Here is a 19,443-nt window from a genome sequence, read left to right on the forward strand (position 1 = left end):
GGCTTCTAATAAGACTGATTCATGCAAATTTTTAAAGCTGTCTTTTTTTTTTTTTTTTTTAAAGATGTATATATTTATTTGAAAGGCTGAGTTACACAGAGAGGAGAGAAAGAGATACTCCTTCCGATGGTTTACTCTCCAATTGACCACAATGGCTGGAGCTGCGCCTATCAGGAGCCAGGAGCTTCTTCCAGGTCTCATATGCGGTTGCAGGGGCCCAAGCACTTGGGCCATTTTCTACTACTTTCCCAGGCCATAGCAGAGAGCCGTATCGGAAGTGGAGCAGCCTGGACCAGAACAAGTGCCCATATGGGATGGCCAGCACTACAGATGGTGGCTTTACCTGTTATGCCATAGTGCTAGCTCCAGGAATGTTTCTCTTCATGCCTTTTAAGCTCTTCAGCCTCTAACTTGCCTTTTTTTTTTTTGGTTGATGTTTTTAGACTCGAGCTGTTGTTGTGCCCTGTTGTAAAGCTTTTAGTTAATAGGAAATATCAGGATGCATTTTGTAATAAAGAATTCTTTCCTGAGGCTGGTGCCGTGGCTCAATAGGCTAATGCTCCGCAGCACCTGCAGCGCCGGCATACCGTGTTCTAGTCCCAGTCAGGGCGCCGGATTCTGTCCTGGTTGCCCCTCTTCCAGGCCAGCTCTGCTGTGGCCCACGAATGCAGTGGAGGATGGCCCAGGTCCTTGGGCCCTGCACCGCATGGGAGACCAGGAGAAGCACCTGGCTCCTGGCTCCTGATCAGCGAGGTGCGCCGGCCACTGGAGGGTGAACCAATGGCAAAGGAAGACCTTTCTCTCTCTCACTGTCCACTCTGCCTGTCCAAAAAAAAAAAAAAAAAAAACCTTTCCTGAAATTTCAGAATATATTTGTGCTGAGGTAATAGTGATTTACCCTTTATGTAGTTTGAAGTCACAATGTGTTAAAGCTGCCATCCTGGGGCATTCATTTGGGATGCCTGCATCCCATATTGGAGTGTCTTGATTCGAGTCTTGACTCTGCTTCCAATTCCAGCTTCCTGCTGTGTATCCTGGGAAGTGCCAGATAATGGCTCATGTATGTGGGTCCCTTCCACTCATGCAGGAGACCCAAATGGAGTTTTGGGCTCTTTGCTTCATTCTGATCCAGCCCTAGCTATAGGAGTGAACCAACATATGCGAGACCAGCATATAGGATATCTGTCTCTGCCTTCTAAACATCAAAATACACTTTAAAGCAAGCCAGCACCCTAAAGCCGCATCCCATGTGTAAAATGCAGATGACAGAAAACGCCCTTCCGGTAAGTTTGTACCATCTCTGCTGTAGCAAAATGATCAAGATATTTAACATGTCCTACTTTTTTTTATTGCTTCGTTCTAATTAAATAATAGAAACTTTATGCTTCCTGCTGTAAGTTGGTCTTCATGCCCAATTTTGGCCCAGATTTTACTCTACATATGTCTAAGTATTCTTTAAAATTAATGTTTGGGGAGATTTATTTCTGTTGCAAACATTTGTTGGTTTTTGTGTGTGTGTATGTGTGGGTGAGTGTATTTATTCTTAAAATTTTGACTTTTAACAATAGACCAATGTTAACTTGGTTGCTTCCTGGGCCATTTAACCAGAAGACATTTCTTTCCACCTTGTACAAAGTAACTGCTAAGACTCTACAACAGAATTAGAAAATTTTGTTTATTATTAAATGGTGGTCCTACAGATAGTTATATCGTAAACCATCACAGTTTTTAGGGATAATGTTGTTTAGCTCAGGCATTACCATGAGAGGAACCATTAAGAATATGAAAGCTCGAATAGATTAAAAACTGCTTTAATATTGCTACAAAAGTCCTTCAGTTCAGTGTAAGCAACAAATTGTTTATCCTGTAATCAAATATGGCCTCCAAGAAGCTAGTTCCTGTAAGGCAGCTGGTGATTACAGTTCTCCCTGTGGCAGACTACAGTTGCAGGATGTCAGTCACATTCCCTATGCCATCCCATCCCACAGCTGTTGCAAAATAAAACTTAATGTATCATTTTCCCTACCACCAGAGCCCTCATTTCATTCCCCTCAAACTGTCTCTTTTTGTATTTTCTACATTTGTGAATGGCATCAGTGTCTTACAATTTAGGTAACAACCATGAATAATACTAGATATTTTCCATCAAATCTTTTTCAACATTGTTGCCCTACTGCTCAGTGAATGATAAAGGCCGAGGCACCTCAACCTGGCTTGTGGGTAAGAATGAAATGTGTTGTATGTAGGGTACTGTCTGTTAAAGCTGTTCAATGGCACCAGATTAAATGATCCAGAAGCAGCTTTGTGTCTGAAAGTATTCTATTCTTGCAAAATTACTGCTACCTCGTTTTCTTATTCATTATTACTTGCTGCTGCTAGACAAAAGGAGCTGCTCTGCTGTGTTGATTTGATCTTTGGATAACTGTAGCAACATCAACTCTAGGATTCTCAATGTAGCTCCAATGACAGAGCGAATCAAAAATAAACTACAGAAAAATGGGTATTTTGGGGCCTAGTAACACAAAAGGATAGTGTCAACCAAGTGGCCATATCCTTTTTTTTTGTCATTCATATCTCCAACCCCTATTCTAAATATGAATATAGTCATGGTTGGCCCGGTCAAAAACTGACCTTAAGAAACATCATCATCCCTCAAAGATTTTAGTTATGATTCAAAGAGATACAAAACTCAGCACCTCTTTCATTAAAAAAAAAAAAAAGAGTGGAGAAACTTGATAAGAAAAGACCAAAATATTCTCATAGCTGCCTGGGGGAGCAGGTCTTAATCCTTCCACGTAGACAGATGCCCTCATATACAGAGGAGGCCATTTGGACTAAAACCAAATTGAATCCATTACTCATTCCCTCTCCGGCTCTTCTTGTGGCTTTTCTTAGATCTGAAATGGTATTACACATAAATGGTTAGATTAAGGAGTAAGCAAATTTGAGAAAGACCAATATAATATGCTGACACCGATGAAGATGGAGATAAAAATATTCATTAAATATGTGTGGAGGTAGTCTATGTCGCGGACAACTCTGAGTCAGGCATTACTAACCAAAATGTACCACTGAAGAAACACTTAAGAAGCTGTTTACCTAACAGTGTTTGTGGTAGAAAGGGTTTGTAATGAAAATCACTCATTCAAGATCACTCAACTGTTAAAAAAGTTGGGACTAAATCTCAGGATTCTTTAGACCAAAATTCATCACTTATCGAATATTGCAGTGTTAGAAAAAAACAATACAGAACAAATATGCTAATATAATCTTAATAATACCCAGAGAAACAAATCAAGTTTGTCTTGTAATGAAGGAAAATTCCAAATATCCTTATCAAAACAAAATTTCAAATTAACTTTGTTATAATTGGGACTTTATTATTTAAGTTTCTAAAATTGAAAACAGTATTCAGTCCATACCTTTCAGGAGACTTTGAGTGGCTCCTGTGTCTGTGACTACGGTGATGACCTGGAAAAGGACATGCTGTTGGATGAATGAGGTTCTACTCTATTTTGAAACTGTCATTTTTCACCTCCCATAAACTTTATATATATATATTTTTTGGCTTATGCTGTGGATACCTCTTGTTAATATCTCTGTGAGGTGGTAAGTATTGTCTGTGTATGTGTGGCAGGCAAAGTAGTTATAAAACCACCTCATATACATCAGGGCTTTATGACTAATTTCACAGATGTCATACTGGGCTCTTACCACTACTGTATAAGCCCCTATTCTTATAATTTCAGATGAAAAACAAAGCCTATTATCGTTATCAGCAAAGCCTGTGAAAGTGAAAATCAACATATAAACCTTGATTTCTGAATTTGATATCCATTTCCTGTTCCATGAGGTACCAGTATGATCAGGCACTCCTGTACTTCTGTAGGCTAAATGTTCCTCATATTTATGTATGCATGTATTTGTATGTATATGCATTTTTTGTTGTTGTTAAGTAATGGCAAAAGGCACAAATGATATACCTGGGGATTTGGAGCGGGATCTGTGCCGTCGATCTCTAGACCTGCTGCGATGACGTCTGGGGCTCTTGCTACGATGCCTTTCTCTACGAGGGGATGGGCTATAGAAGAAACTCATCAGACCACTGTGGCTGTTGGGCAATACATGTACAATACCAATAGCCACTCCCCAAAATGCTATCCTTCATTAAAAATGACTCAAAGCTTACCTTCTCCGTTTTGGAGATCGACTCCGCCTATCAGAGAAAGGAGAGGAAGAGGAGATCCAAGGTTAGTGCCCTGGATGCAGCAAAAATGATCCCAATTCTTATTCCTTACCTTTTTCTGTATCTGTTATATTCTGTTTGTCTAACTCTAGGATTGTCCACGTGATTTGCTTTGGCCAGTAGGATATTTGCAAATGATACAAGCAGATACTGGGAAAACATTTGTGTGAATGGGCTTGTTTGCTCTTGAATTCTGCTACTGCCATGAAAACACATCAAGGATAAAAGGCACTGAGAAGAGATGAATACCTCCAGTAAACTAGTTAAGGTGAACTTATACCAGCTAGCAGAGAGCTGACTGCAAAATACTTCAAAAAACAAAAAGTGCCTATTCAAGCCCAGCGTAAATCACTGACAACACATTATGAACTAAACAAATGGGTACTCTACGCCAGTGAGATTTTGGTGGGTGGTGACCTGGCAGTAACAGATCTACACTGGTTAAACATTTCTGCAATTTGGCCTTTTTCCTTCCCTGAAATCCCAACCCTGTATATTGGTCATTGGCCTCTTCCAGGAGATCTGAGCAAAGTCTTACCTTCTGGGTGACCGACTCCTACTCCTCCTGTAGCGCAGTGTAGGAGAGCGACGGGGCTTGTCTAAGTCTCGGTAGCTTCGCCGGCGGTGATCAGGTGATGGCACTCTTTCCAACTGGAAAGGAGATGTATGAGTTAGTGCTAGGCACAGGCTTAGAGAAAGCTATCTACCTAGGAATGGTTACACTCCCCATCCTGTCCCAAAATTCATCTCCCAGTGACTTTAAAAAAACAGTAACTTCACTACATAGAGGGATAATACTAAAAAGAAAAAGCAATCCCAACTGCCTACACACAAACTTTGCAATAATGTTAGTATTATCTGGGATTGTGTGAATGTAGTGAGAATTAAGCATGCTTACATTCTCATGAAGTTGTATTTTCATTGTGAAAGAAAGGACCTTGGGGGCTGGCACTGTGGTGCAGATTAAACTGCCACCTGTGACACCAGCATCCTTTATCAGAGTATTTGTTCAACTGGAAATGGCTCCTCCACTTTCAATTCAGATTCCTGCTAATGTGTTTGGGAAGGCAGTAGATAATGGCCCAAGTGCCTGGAGTCCTGCCATCCATGTGGGAGACACAGGTAGAGTTCCCAGCCCTGGCAGTTACAGTTGTTTGGTGAGTAAATCAGATCTCCCCTCTGTTAAGTTCTCCCTTCTCTCTTAATTTTTCCCTAGCTCTGTCAATTCTAAAAGCCTAGCAACAATGACCAATCAGCCTGATAGCAGTAAGCACACATAGTTCCCATACCATATCCTATTAAACCAAGAACTTCTTGGAGAAATTATTAATTCCAGATCTAGGGCAAAAGCATTTAAGATGCAACTGGCACACTGTGCAGAAAGCAAGGAAACTATCAAAGACCACCCACTAACATAAAGTCTCTGGTTAAATTGATGAGGCCTGCATTAGTCAAAAGATGGGACAATTTGAGCATCAATAAGGATAACAATGGGTTAAAACATCAAATTTGGTTAATACCACAAGTCTACAATGTTACCAAAGAAAAGCATTCATCACCTGGGGGCCAACTCTATTTCAAAGGTGCTAAAAATGAATTTATTTTGCTTTTGCTATAGAAACTGTTACTTAAAGAAAAATAAAATATTTATCTTGGAGGTTTCTCTTTATAGGATTATTCCAGGTAACAAATGAAGAAATCAAAGAATTAGAATATATCACCATTTTATCATATCTGTTGGATTTTAGATATTGATCACTGGATCCTAACATTACAAAAAGTGAGAAAGCCAGACTTTGAACATCCCAAGAGAAATATATACCACTCCTATGAAGTGACTTTGCTCCATTCCAAAGGAGACACCCTTACCTTCCAGCCTTGCTTTAATCAAATTGCCCTCCAAGTTTGATTAAAAAAAACTGAGAAAGTGATGGAAGCAACTTATAGACAAAAAGACAGTTATTATGCATAAACCTTTGTATACTAACCCAAGCAGTTAAAAATTATAGATGGAAAAGTGTATACTGAATATTTGATATTCAGTAATTATTTCTGGAATATAATTCAGGAATTATTTTTGGTATTTTTTGGAGGGTGATTAATGATATGGCTAATCATAAAATGGTAGTCTTTGTCTTTCCTGAAATATTATGAACTACATGATGTCTGCAGTCTGATTCAAAATAATTAGATACCTGGAAAGCAATGTAGCGGAAATAAATTAGCAATGAGTTGATAATCTTTGGAAACTGGAAACGCTCTCTTCACTTTGGATCTGATAGAAATTTTCCTTTAAAAATCTAGACAATGTCTACTGTGATTCACTTCTCTGGCTTTGCATGACTTTCAGTTCATAGTGGATTCTTGTACTCACTTGAGAGAGTTTAAAGGGTCCATTTTCACTTTTTCAGTACCTGTAAGTCAGTAATTTTACTTTCCCTACCCCTTTTTGTGTACTTTTTATACCCTGAGGAAGCTTCCAGCCACAGGAGGTTGCCAGTCTGAATTGTCCATATCATCTCTCAATTACTCTTTGATATGTCCTGATACAAAGTTGCATAGATTTTTAGTGGACTACCTACTTTTCCCTATAAACTCCATTAACTTTAGTTTGCATTTTTGTAAAACACAAAAAATTTCACATTTCACAAGGTTTAGAATATGAATATGTAGTAGAGTAGAAACAGAAACCCATTTATATTGGAAACATGAAATTTTTAGGTATTTCAGAATAATAGGTATCTTTTTTTTTTTCCTTTGACAGGCAGAGTGGACAGTGAGAGAGAGACAGAGACAGAAAAGTCTTCCTTTTCCATTGGTTAACCCCCCAATGGCTGCTGTGGTGAGCACGCTACGGCCAGCGCACTGCGCTGATCTGAAGCCAGGAGCCAGGTGCTTCTCCTGGTCTCCCACGCGGGTGCAGGGCCCAAGCACTTGGGCCATCCTCCACTGCACTTCCAGGCCACAGCAGAGAGCTGGACAGGAAGAGGAGCGACCGGAACAGAATCCGGCGCCCCGACTGGGACTAGAACCCAGTGTGCTGGTGCCATAGGCAGAAGATTAGCCTACTGAGCTGCGGCGCCGGCCAGAATAATAGGTATCTTCACAATATCTTCTACGTAACAGGGCTACTTTTCCATTCTGTTCTTAATAGATCATTGCCTATTTCTTAAGTTTATTCCTGGTTTTAAAAATCCTCATGGTATTGTGATGATCTTTTATATTTTCTAAAGTGTATCAATGAAAATTATGAACTTTTATACTTTTTTACTCAGCTATGTTTCCGAATTCTTGCTTGCAATAGGTTCTTAATTGACTGATAATTTTGCCCCCTCCTGGCCAATACCCACTTTCATTATTCTATTTAATTAAATCAGTTTTCATTACCAGAAATATTGCTGTATGAAATCAGTGACAGCAGACAGCTTTGTTTTTTCCTCATCTTATTTGGAATGCTGTTAATGATTCACCATTAAACTTATTAGAAAACAAGCCTCTGCATTCATGTACTTAATTTTAACATTAAACTGCTTTATAAGCTTTATACCTTAAAAAGAAACTTCAGCATTTGCAGAACCAAAAATATTTAACCTTGAGAAAACTGTAAAAATTCCAATATAGACCTTATTTTTCTATCATTTAACTTACTAGATCCCACAAGGGATCCTGAGTGCAGAAATAAATCAAATGACAGGACCCATGCTGGTCCAGGTATTCCTTCAAGAACAAACTGGCAAAACAAAACAAACTTGAGTTGATGTTTATCCAATGGCACTGGAGCCAAGGTAGCAGGAGCCTATAGAGTTAGGCTGCCTGAATACAAATGCCAACAGCTGCAGTGCTTTGGTAGAAGAGGCTAGGATACATGCTGGACAACAATTCTCAGACAGCTGAAAACCTGTCAGTCAGTATTTGTATTCTACTTGTAGTCATACAGCACATAACGATGTTTCAGTTAATGACTGACCACATATAATGATGGTGGTCCCTTCCTATCACCTAGGATGTTGCAGCTGTAGTGCCTCAGCACTGCCCACTGTATAAAAGTTAGCCCACAGGTTATGCGTAGCATATCACTAGAAACTATATTCTTTCTAATTTAGTGTAAAAATTTAAAAGAGTAAGCTATGCTATCCCAGCAGTGGCCTCATAAATCCGTTCATGGAATCTCTTGAGGCCACACTAATTGACAACACCACCCAAATTTATTTAAGCACACTTAAATGATGTTCACAGTGATAAAATTGCCCAAGGATGTACTTCTCAAAACATACTGCCATTGTTAAGACATGTATGACTAAATAGTTTTTGGAATAAAACTTCCCAATCTTCAGTTTACTCACAACGGAACTTCACCAGGCATGGTCAAGCAATAAATGTCACCAATCACAAGAAGGGAAGGTATCACCACTGAGAGTCAGCAATAGCTATACACAGAAGTAAACACCTTCAAGAATGATGCTTAATTGTCGAACAGAAAATACCGAGCTGTGGTTTAAAGAAATAAAGAGCACAATCATAGAGGTGAATAACCCACAAGAGGTGTTTAGGGAAGAACTGATGGATTGAAAAAAAAAACAACTCCTAGAAAATGTAATTACAGATGAAAGAGCTGATCATACAAGAGAGTGAAAAAAAGCAAGTGAACTGGAAGGTATGTCTAGTAAAGCCGATGCCTGAAGTGCCAGCATCCCATATGGGCACCGGTTTGAATCCCGGCTGCTCCGTTACCGATCCAGCTCTCTGCTATGGCGTGAACAGAAGACCTTTCTCTTTCTCTAACTCTGCCTTTCAAATAAATAAATCTTTAAAGCAAAATACATAAAATACATGACAGAAGAGATAAGACAGAAAATACAGAGATAAGGTTATGGATGGAGTAAGAGCTTACACACATGTAAATGGCCTTCTTAGAGATCATAGACAAAGCAAAGGGCTCTTAACTTCCTGGAGCTGATGGAAAACATCTGAGAAGCAAACAGATCACAAAGGTAGGTAAAAGGAAACAGAAGCCTTGAGACATAATAAAGTTACAAAATAGGTAAATTTTTATATCCGGTGAGGGTGAGAAACACTAGAGATCATTATTGAAGAATTAGAATGAAAACAAATTTATCCCAGTAAGAAAAATATTTTAATGAATAGTATTTTTAATGTACTATGGGACAATAACTGCTAATCTAGAATTGAGTGCTCAAAAAGTCATTTTAAGAATGAGAGGGACATAAAGTCAATTATTCACGAACACAGATGGAAATGCTAAAGTATGTATTTTCAGCAAAAGGAAGGTAACAGAAGGTCAGAGATGCAAAGAAGGATGCAACAATAAACACGTATAGACACAGTCCATAGAACTGTCAATTTGAGAGTCAAAAGCAGCAAGAAAAAAAATGAAAACAATGTAGAACCATAGAAGCAGGATAAGGTTTGCTAGAATGGATGAAGAGGAATATAAAAATGAATATATCCCTAAAAAACTATAACTCAGCAAAGTTGATTCAATTTACTTACAAATAAATAGATGCATCACTTGTAAGATGTCACTCTTTTCCCAAATTAAGTTTCAAATATAGTATCAGAATTCTACCATGTTTTTGTTTTGAATGACAAATAGATCCTATCATCTATATAAACAAACACTGGTCCAAGATTCTGAAGAACAAAGTGAAGAGGCACTTACTTTACTAAATTTACTATTGACATTGTGTGGTGCTTGCACATAGACAGACAAAATAACTAGCAGAAAATAAAGAGAGACCTACATATACATGCTACTTCAAATTGTGGCAAATATGGTAATGCAGATCTGTGGGGAAAGAATGGAATTTTAAAAATAGTGAGAACACTGGTATCTTTACTGAAGAAGAATTAGATCCTAAACTCAACTCAGATACAAAAATAAATCCCAGGTTAACACTTCTTTCACATTTGCTTGTAGATATCTTTTAAGCATATATTGTTACTTTAATTTTGAGCACAAGTATTTTAGATTTTCCTATTTTATATATGCTACTTTCCATATTTTTATATACTTTTTACAGTGGTTTTAATGGCTGCCCAACATTAGTTGGGTTGATAAAATAGTTACTCTCAGTGCTTCTTACAGATGGGCAGCTGCTGCTTTTCAATTTTTTGGCATTACAATTAGTATTGAAAGAACATGATTCCACAGTAAGTACTTTTTCCCTTAAACTAGGCTTATCCTGTAGGATAAGTTCAATTACAGAGTTTGTCCATCTCTTTATTTTAGTAGGTATCATTCATTAGATAAGTATAATGTGCCAATGCCATGCTAATACTCAACAGTCTTGAGAAAAAATTATCATTATGTTGCAGAGGATGAAATAATTTGCATATGATTACATTGCTACTAATTGGCAAAGCTATGAATCCAGGTCTAATTGATTTAAAGTCATACTTTTAATAATATTGTGGTTTTGGTTACTGAAATCTGAATAAAAAACAAGGACCATTCTTAACCTCATAATTATTCCTCCCCCAGCCCTTAAACTCTCAGGTGCCTCACCTTCTCATCTTCCTCTTCCTCTTCTTCACTGGACTCCACGTCATCCATGTCCTCTTCTAGAGCACTAACTCGAGGCTCCAGTTGCTCAGCTTCCTCTAGTACATAGCGTTTCTACAGAGAATATAATGAGTTAGGGTGTCACTATCATCTCCTCTGTGTCCTGAAGCCCCAGTATGGGCAGTGTTTCATGTCCCGGCTGCTCCTCTTCTGAACTAGCTCTCTGTGTGCAGCCTGGGAAAGCAGTAGAGGATGGTCCTGGTGCTTGGGCCTCTGCAAACACATAGGAGGCCCAGAGGAAGCTCCTGGCTCTGGATCAGCCCAGCTCCAGCTGCTGCGGCCATTTAGGGAGTGGACCAGCGGAAGGAAGACCTTTCTCCCTATAACTCTGCCTCTCAAATAAATAAAATATTAAAATAAATAAATACAATAGAGAAGCCATGGAACAGCTAAGGCAATTTCACATCATAGACAATTCAAAATTTTCTTAAGCAGTTTAATATATCTGCAATCTACTTACTCTTTTACATTCCCCTTCAAACATAAATCTTCATTCTATATTGCTACTATTCCCTTAAATTGATCTTACATTCTAAGGTCATTGGATGATCAATCAGTATATGTAGAGCAAGTACTAAAACTGTGGTCTTCATACAACAGAAAATCTAAGGGCCATTAAATTCATGGCTAAGACTCTTGGCTAGCAGTTTCAAAACAAGAGGTCCAGCCTCAAAGTAACACCAAATCTCCATTAGACCCAGGTTCCAGGAAGCTGTTGAGAATCAATGCACTTTGAACCAGGAATAGGGATATAACAATCCATTCCCTGGTTCCATTTTCTTCTGGGATGTAGCTATGTAGTGCGTATAAGTTACTAAGTACCCAACAAGCAAATATGAGTTCAAAACTGCCAAATAGACTGGGTCATACCATTTTCTTGTGTAAGGACATAAAAAATGCTGAATGACCCAGATGAATAGCCCTAGAATAATGTAGTATTTGGATAGTACTTAGCTGACATTCACCCTTCATCAGAATTCCATGATGGGTGGGAGAAACAAAAGAGTTACGGGCTAACTACCATTTAAGATCTGGGACTGTATCAGGGCATTTACAGTATTTCATGTTTACATGAGTGAAACCAACATACAACTGCTTTGTATATTTATGTTCAGAATATATCCCAGAGCAACTTCTTATAGATGTCATGGCACATTAGAAGCTAAATTAATGAGCTGTAGGTTACATAATAAGAATAGAACCAGGGCTAAAGGTAGTCTTCAGTCACTTCAGACAGGAGATATAGAAGCCCATGCCAGAGCACACCTCTTGCCAATATAGCATCCAACAGTAAGATTTCAATATTCTCCTCATCAGGGGTGCTTGATAAACACACAAATTCTTGTGATGTGGTTTTTCCTTCTAGACTGATGGGGATTTGGAACCCCCAACTACATATATAAACATTTCCTTATTTCTTACAGTATCTCTGAAGATAATAATAGCTAATGTGAACCACAGTGTTAGAGAACCGAGCCTTGAAATTTCTTGAGATTTTAAATCTCATTCTCATCACTCATACTCTGTAGTAGCTAATATACAATGGCCATTGTTCTGGGGGCGATAAAGTTTTGAAATTAGCAAGATGGTAGCTGTTGTATGATATTGTGATAATAAAAGCAACACTTTAAAATGGCTAATTCTGTGAATTTCACCTCAGTTTTTAAAAAAAGATTAAGGGGGGGGGGCTGGTGCTCTGGAGTAGCAGGTAAAAACATTGCCTGCAGTGCCTGCATCTCATATGGGCGCCAATTTGAGTCCCAGCTGCTCCACTTCCAATCCAGCTCCCTGCTAATGTACCTGGGAAAGCAATGGAAGATGGCCCAAATCCTTGGGCCCCTGCACCTAAGTGGGAAACCCAGAGGAAACTCCAGGCTCCCAGCTCCAGATCGGCCCACCTCCAGCTGTTGCGGCCACTTGAGGAGTGGACCAGCAAATGGACGATCTCTCTGCCTCTCCCTCTTGCTCTGTAAACTCTATCATTCAGATAAATAAAAAATCTTTTTTACAAAAATGATAAATTTTGAAATTAATAGTTTTTACCACCCACTTTCTGAAGAGCTCTCATTTATGTTATGTAAACATATTCTGCTACTCTATGGCTTGCTTTTTTATTTTGTTTTCTAACAGTCTTTTGCAAGTTTAAATTTTTTAATTTTTATTTATTTGAAAGGCAGAGCGAGAGAGACAGAGGGACAGAGGTAGGGTGAAGAAGAGGGGCAGTAAGGATAAAGAGAGAGAAAGAAGAGGTATCTTCCATCCTCTGGTTCACTCCCCAAATACCTGCAAAGGTAATGAAAGGTCAAATAGCTAATAAATAGCAAAATTGACTTCAGAACCCACAGTTACTAGTCTGCTTCTCATATAAAGAAGCTGTTGGGTTTCAAAAGCCTGGTAGTTATCTATGTGGAGAGTTGACAAAGTAGTTGGATATAGGAGAAAGGGAAAAGGAAGGAATCTTTCAAAACGTTGGCAGCTACAAAAGAGCTAAATTTTATTAGGCACTTACAATGTACTTTAGCACTTTATGAGCATTTCTTATTTCATACAATGGGTGCTTGTTCGTTTCTGGCTGCTCCACTTCTGATCCAGTTCCTTGCTAATGTACCTGGGAAGGCAGCAGAAGATGGCCCAAGTACTTGGGTACCTGCAACCATGTGGAAGACTCAAATGAAGCTCCTGGCTTCTGCCTGGCCCAGTCCTGGCTGATGCAGTCATTTGGGGAATGAACCAGCAGGTAGAAGATTTTTCTATCTCTCCTTCTCTCTCTGTAACTCTGCCTTTCAAATAAATAAAATAAATTTGAAAAGAATTTGATAGGTTGATAATCTTACACATCAAGAATTCTGGGCTGGGAATGTGGCACAATGGGTTTTAAGCCACTGCCTGCAACTCTGGCATGCCATATGGGCGCCAGTTCAAGTCCTGGCTACTCCATTGCTGATCCAGCTCATTGCTGTTGACTTGGGAGAAAGCAGCAGAAAATGGCCTGAGTCCCTCCATCCACATAGGAGACCTGGATGAAGCTCCTGGCTTAGCCCTGGCCCAGCCCTGGCTGTTACAGCCATTTGGGGAATGAACCAGCAGATGGAAAATCTCTCTCTCCATCTGTGTAACTCTACCTTTGAAATAAAAACTGACTACTCTAACCACAAAATCCTTGATATGACATCTTAAAGGGTGTGATAAAAGTTTCATCTCTTACCTGAAGCCGAGGAAGTATGATATCACAGACTCTCTCACTGTGCAGCAGTTCATCAATAAACTCGTCTACATGCATTAGTTCAAACTCTGAAAGAAGAAAGTTATTACCTTAAGCAACCTAGAAGGATTTAGATTGCAATAAAAGTGAAAGAAATGTTAAGACATTTTATGAGATAATTTATGTGCCAAGCCTGTTTAGAAGCAAGGGACTAAGGGATAAATGAAGTTGTCTCAATTAGCAGGAGAGAAAATCACAAACGCAAGCACAAACAGTCCTGAATTATATGTAGGAGTATTCTTGCATAGATCATGTATTTTTCTTCTTCTTCTTCTTCTTTTTTTTTTTTTTTCTGACAGGCAGAGTTAGACAGTGAGAGAGACAGACAGAGAGAAAGGTCTTCCTTCCGTTGGTTCACCCCCCAAATGGCCATTATGACTGGCACGCTGCGCCGATCCGAAGCCAGGAGCCAGGTGCCTCCTCCTGGTCTCCCATGCGGGTGCAGGGCCCAAGCACTTGGGCCATCCTCCACTGCCTTCCCGGGGCACAGCAGAGAGCTGGACTGGAAGAGAAGCAACCGGAACAGAATCCAGCGCCCTGACTGGGACTAGAACTCAGGGTGCCCCAGTGCCGCAGGCAGAGGATTAGCCTAGTGAGCTGCGGCACCGGCCACATCATGTATTTTTCATATAAACCCACAATGTTTCTGAATACAGAGCATGTATGTTCTATGACACATGTAGTAACAGTTTTTTAGAACTTCCACTGTAAACATTACCTTAGTTCAGCAGTTTACAACCATAGATTATTTTGTGCACTTCCTTCACCCTACTTAGAATGCTACACTTCCATCTACTAGGAAAAGGTTAGGAATGTTGCAAAATACACTACAAAGCACAGAACAACCCCCAATAAATACAAAGAATTATCTGACACAATATGTCAACCTGCTGAGAAATCTTGTCTTAGTCTAATATAATATAATATAATATAATATAATATAATAAACAAGGCATTCCATAGTGGCTGTGACCATGCCCATCTTTGTTTATCATGAAATTTCCAGTAGAAAGCACAGTACCTGTTACTGGCATTATTTATTTATTTATTTATTTATTTATTTTTTGACGGGCAGAATTAGAGAGAGAAAGAGACAGAGAGAAACATCTTCCTTCCGTTGGTTCACCCCCCCCAATGGCTGCTACTGCCGGCGTGCTGTGCCGATCTGAAGCCAGGAGCCAGGTGCCTCCTCCTGGTCTCTCTTGCAGGTGCAGGGCCCAAGCACTTGGGCCATCCTCCACTGCTCTCCCGGGCCACAGTCACAGCAGAGAGCTAGACTGGAAAAGGAGCAACCGGGACAGAATCCGGTGCCCCAAACCAACCCAGAACCTGGGGTGCCGGCGCCACAGGCGGAGGATTAGCCAAATGAGCTGCGGTGCCGGCCTGTCATTGGCATTTAATTTGCATTTATTCAATGCATGAATTAATAAGTTAATAAAAGTTTAAAGTATAACGTAAGCTGAACATCCCTAATGAGAAAATCTGAAATTCAAAATCCTCTAAAATCTTGAGCTTTTTGAGTCTCATTTTGGCCCTGTAAAGGTTTCAGATCCTGGAGCATTTTGGATTTTCCATTTAGGGATGCTCAATATGTAAAGTCTATGGAAATATTCTACCATCCAAAAAACTACTGAAATTGGGAACACTTTTGGTTTCAAGCATTTTGGATAAGGGTTACTCAACCTGTACCAAAATACTTAACTTTCTATTATTTAAAGATACATATAAATAAAAGGCAAAGGCAAATGTTACTATCTTTTGCTATGACATAGTGAGAAAAACATTTAATCACATTATTTTGAATCCTTCTTTCATACAGAAAGTCTCTCTTTGTGGGGCTGGCATTGTGGCACAACAGGTTAAGCCACTACCTGTGACACCAGCATCCCTTATGGGCACCAATTCAAGTCTCACTTGCTCCATTTCTGATCCAGATTCCTGCCAATGTGCCTGGGAAAGCAGCAGAAGATGGTCCAAGTGCTTGCACCTGGCACCTATGTGTGATACTTGGATGGAGTAGTGGGTTCCTGGCTTTGCCCTGGCCCAGTCTCAGTCGCAGCAGTGAGTGGAAGAGCGCCTGCTCTCTCTCTCTCTCTCTCCACCTTCTTATAACTCTGCCTTTAAAACAAATAAACTTTTTTAAAAGTGTTTCTCTGTAAAGATATATTTTCCAGTGCTACATATAGTCTATATATGGCAGTATGGGGTACAGTTCTGGAGAAGAGGCTACTAGAAACAACTATGAAGATATAATATATGGAAAACTGACTTCGGGAGGATTGAGGAATATTTTATGTGGAGAAGCCTTGCCTCTTTTTTTTTTTAAAGCTAGATCTTGAGGGATGGAACACATGTGGAGCAAGCACGTGATACAAGGCAGGGATTAACGTGAAGCTGGGAAAGGGAAGCATACAGAGAGAGACCGTATGAGTGCAACAGGAAGCTGTGTCAGACTGCATACTCCCCATGAGGGAGATGAAGTACATGAATTAAGGCACAATGAGATGAAGAGGAGGCCTCACGGTATACAAGACAATGCAAAGGTAGAGATATTGGTGAAATAAAAACTGGCTTAGGAATGACAGTCCAGAGCCTTGGTACCATACTCACCCCCATTTCGGTTCTGGCTCTTGATTTTTCGATAGTCATTATACAAAGGCTCCAAGTACTTGTAGCAATCAATCGCAGTGCCTGTCAGCCTCATGTAAAGTGCCCCCAACATACGAACATACCTAACAGAGATGACAGTGAAATAACAGGCCATCCCAAGACGTTTTTTAGTTTTACGATTGCTTTTCTTAAGACAACAATAGACAAACATGTTTTTTTCACTTTGACAGTCAAGAGAGCTCAAGTTGTATTTTGTACTAGCTTTGGGACCTTGGACATATTCAATTTTCAATTATATTATCTGTAAAATGTGGATAAAACCTATTTACCTCACAGGATTAATCTAAGAATCAAATGAGATACTAAATTTAACAGAAGGCATAGATGCATTAATTAACAACAGTAGCACAATAGATAAGAATGTGGGTTCTGGAAAAAGGTCATCCATCTGGGTTAAAATTCTGATTCCATTATTTGCTAACTCTGTGACACTGAACACGTTACTTGTCTTCCCCAGTTCTTGTAAAATGGATATTATATAACTAAGTCTTTAGCCCAATGTATGAAATAAGAAATGGTCAAAGTGCTAAAGCATATTATAAGTGCCTAACAAAAATCAGCTATTTTGTAGCTGCCAATGTTTTGAAAGATTCCTTCCTTTTCCCTTCCTCCTATATCCAACTACTTACTCAGCTCTCCACATAGATAACTACCAGGCTTTTGAAACCCAACAGCTTCTTTATATGAGAAGGAGACTAGTAAATATGAGTTCTGGAGTCAGTTTTGCCATTTACTAGCTGTTGACCATAGACAAATTATTTAATCTCTGCCTCAGTTTCCTACTTTGTAATAAAGGGATAATACTTTTACAGTGTTGCTAGGAAGACAAATGAATAATTATATGTAAAGCCCTTAGGATATAATACACAATATTCCATTATCATGTCTGTCTCTATACTGCTCTGTGAGCTTCTTGAGAATGGGATAAAATAGTTAAGAGCAGCTGATACTTTCCAGTTGTTTTCCATGCAACAGGCACTGTGCTGACAAATTTGCAAGCACCACCTTCAACTCTCACATAAATCCTCTGTGTAGGTATTTGTCTCCTTTTTACAGAAAAAGAAAGCAAAGATTTGAAAATTAAGTAACTTTTCCAAGGTTACAATTATTAAGAGTCTGGACATGAACCTAGATCTAACATCTCATAATTACTACCCTCTGTTGTTTTCTCCACTTGTGAGTGTCCAGTGCTTATCCTGTTAGGCCCTCACTTCTACATAATATATGTTCAGGGAATGGGAAATTCTATTAAAGGGGGAAAATGATCATGACTAAGAAAGTAAAGCAGATTATCACAATCAGAACAGAGAAAACACAAACTTAAGAAAAAAAACCTAGAGTGGAACTCTTTGTGGAAATGAGAAATGTTAAAATGTTGTGTAAAGAACTCTTAACAAAATCCCAATTTTGAACCACTGAACTTTTTGTATTAGTCAATATTGCACTCACTTGAAATCTTCATTTTTGATAAACTCTACAATGATATCCTTCTCAGGTTGAATTTGAAGCATCTTCAAGGTTAAACACAGAAAAGGAGTCGGTTTTATGTTGCCACCATAGACACCACCCACAAACCTTAACTCCATGGCTTTATCGACCACCAGTTCAGCTAAAAAACAAAAACAAATAGCAACACCTCAATCATATTAGGGGTAAGATTTTCCTGGTTGGAAGTGGCATTGGTTCAAGGTTCAGCGCTCCTCAGAAGTCACCAGTAGTGTAATAGAACAAGTGTGTTTTAATGGTAATACTAATGATGACAGTAATCCATACACACTGAAATATCACTATATGCCCGGATATCTAAGCATTTCACATTATCTCAATCTTCTCATGTCGTGAGGAAGTATCTGGCACTGTCCCCATTTCCACTTGAGGAAAATGGGGGGTAAAGAAGATTAAAAGACTAGCTTCAAAGTCCTCAGTACTGCAATTCAAATTAGGACTCGCACCCGGAAATAGTGAGCTGGCCCGCAGTTAAGGGCACTGAGATGAAGAATACTGTGTCGGACACTTGCGGCCCTTTGATAGCTCAAGAGGATACGTCAAGGAGCTACAGTAGGTTCCTGAGCCGAAGATTGCTCAGAACCCTGCACGCCACCGTTAAGCGGGGAATGACTCCAAGAACTCGAGAAACCCTTCAGAATACGGCGAGGCCCTATCAGATTCATCTGTGCCCCCCACGATCCACAAAAGACGAGGAAACAGCTGGCGCTCCTGTCTGAACGACTGACACGCTCTCCCCCAGCCCCCCGGCGCCCAGTCGGGACTAAGGAGCCACGCCTCGCGCGATCCCGCTCACCCGTAAGCCCAAAGCACTCCTCTTTCCAGTACTTGGACTCATAGATTCGCGTCCGAATGATCTTCTCCACCAGGTACTGAGGGTTGGTGCCGTGGATGCTATGCGCATCCTTCACAGTACGGTTCGCCATTTTAGAACGCCTTCAGCCCCACTTCCGTCGTGTTCTTTAATGCGTCACATCCAGAGTTAAAAAAAACCGCCGAGTCTCAGAGGGGGAGGAGGAGGAGGAAGCCTCTTCGGTTGCTTAGACGACCATCTTGAAAGCGGAAACACCACAGCCCGGAGAACGCCCGCGAGGCGCGTTGCGCCGCGGATCCACCATGGCCGCCGCACGTAGGCGGCAGTACGCCGTGCGTCCCCCGGGGTGGGCGGGGCGACCG

At 39.9% G+C, this 19,443-nt stretch overlaps 3 protein-coding genes across 4 annotated transcripts in view; 2 read left to right on the forward strand and 1 right to left on the reverse strand.

Annotated features, from left to right (window-relative positions):
- The window catches only part of TUT4 (terminal uridylyl transferase 4), a 234,434-nt gene extending 218,195 nt beyond the window's left edge, over positions 1-16,239 (forward strand). Inside the window, exon 32 of the transcript XR_011390703.1 lies at positions 16,026-16,239. The gene's annotated coding sequence lies outside the window, so the exon portion shown is untranslated. The remainder of the gene's footprint in view (positions 1-16,025) is intronic.
- The window catches only part of ORC1 (origin recognition complex subunit 1), a 75,290-nt gene that overhangs the window by 6,334 nt on the left and 49,513 nt on the right, over positions 1-19,443 (forward strand). The window lies entirely within an intron of this gene.
- PRPF38A (pre-mRNA processing factor 38A) lies at positions 1,662-19,424 on the reverse strand. Its single transcript, XM_002715093.5, has 10 exons — positions 19,064-19,424; positions 18,211-18,370; positions 16,702-16,823; positions 14,035-14,120; positions 10,773-10,883; positions 4,785-4,897; positions 4,190-4,216; positions 3,984-4,081; positions 3,423-3,471; positions 1,662-2,897 (listed from the first exon to the last, which is right to left on the reverse strand). Exons 1-10 carry the CDS (start codon positions 19,191-19,193, stop codon positions 2,855-2,857), a joined length of 939 nt encoding a protein of 312 aa, XP_002715139.1. The 5' UTR covers positions 19,194-19,424; the 3' UTR covers positions 1,662-2,854.

The sequence above is a fragment of the Oryctolagus cuniculus genome, chromosome 7 (genome assembly GCF_964237555.1).
Source record: "Oryctolagus cuniculus chromosome 7, mOryCun1.1, whole genome shotgun sequence".
Taxonomy (NCBI): domain Eukaryota; kingdom Metazoa; phylum Chordata; class Mammalia; order Lagomorpha; family Leporidae; genus Oryctolagus; species Oryctolagus cuniculus.

Excerpts from the sequence above, each read along its gene's own strand:
- PRPF38A (XM_002715093.5), bottom strand. The coding sequence starts at position 19,193 with ATGGCGAACCGTACTGTGAAGGATGCGCATAGCATCCACGGCACCAAC. Across the intron at positions 14,121-16,701 it reads GAGCCAGAACCGAAATGGGG|AGTTTGAACTAATGCATGTA; the intron begins GTGAGTATGGTA and ends TTCTTCTTTCAG. Across the intron at positions 2,898-3,422 it reads CACTCAAAGTCTCCTGAAAG|ATCTAAGAAAAGCCACAAGA; the intron begins GTATGGACTGAA and ends ATACCATTTCAG.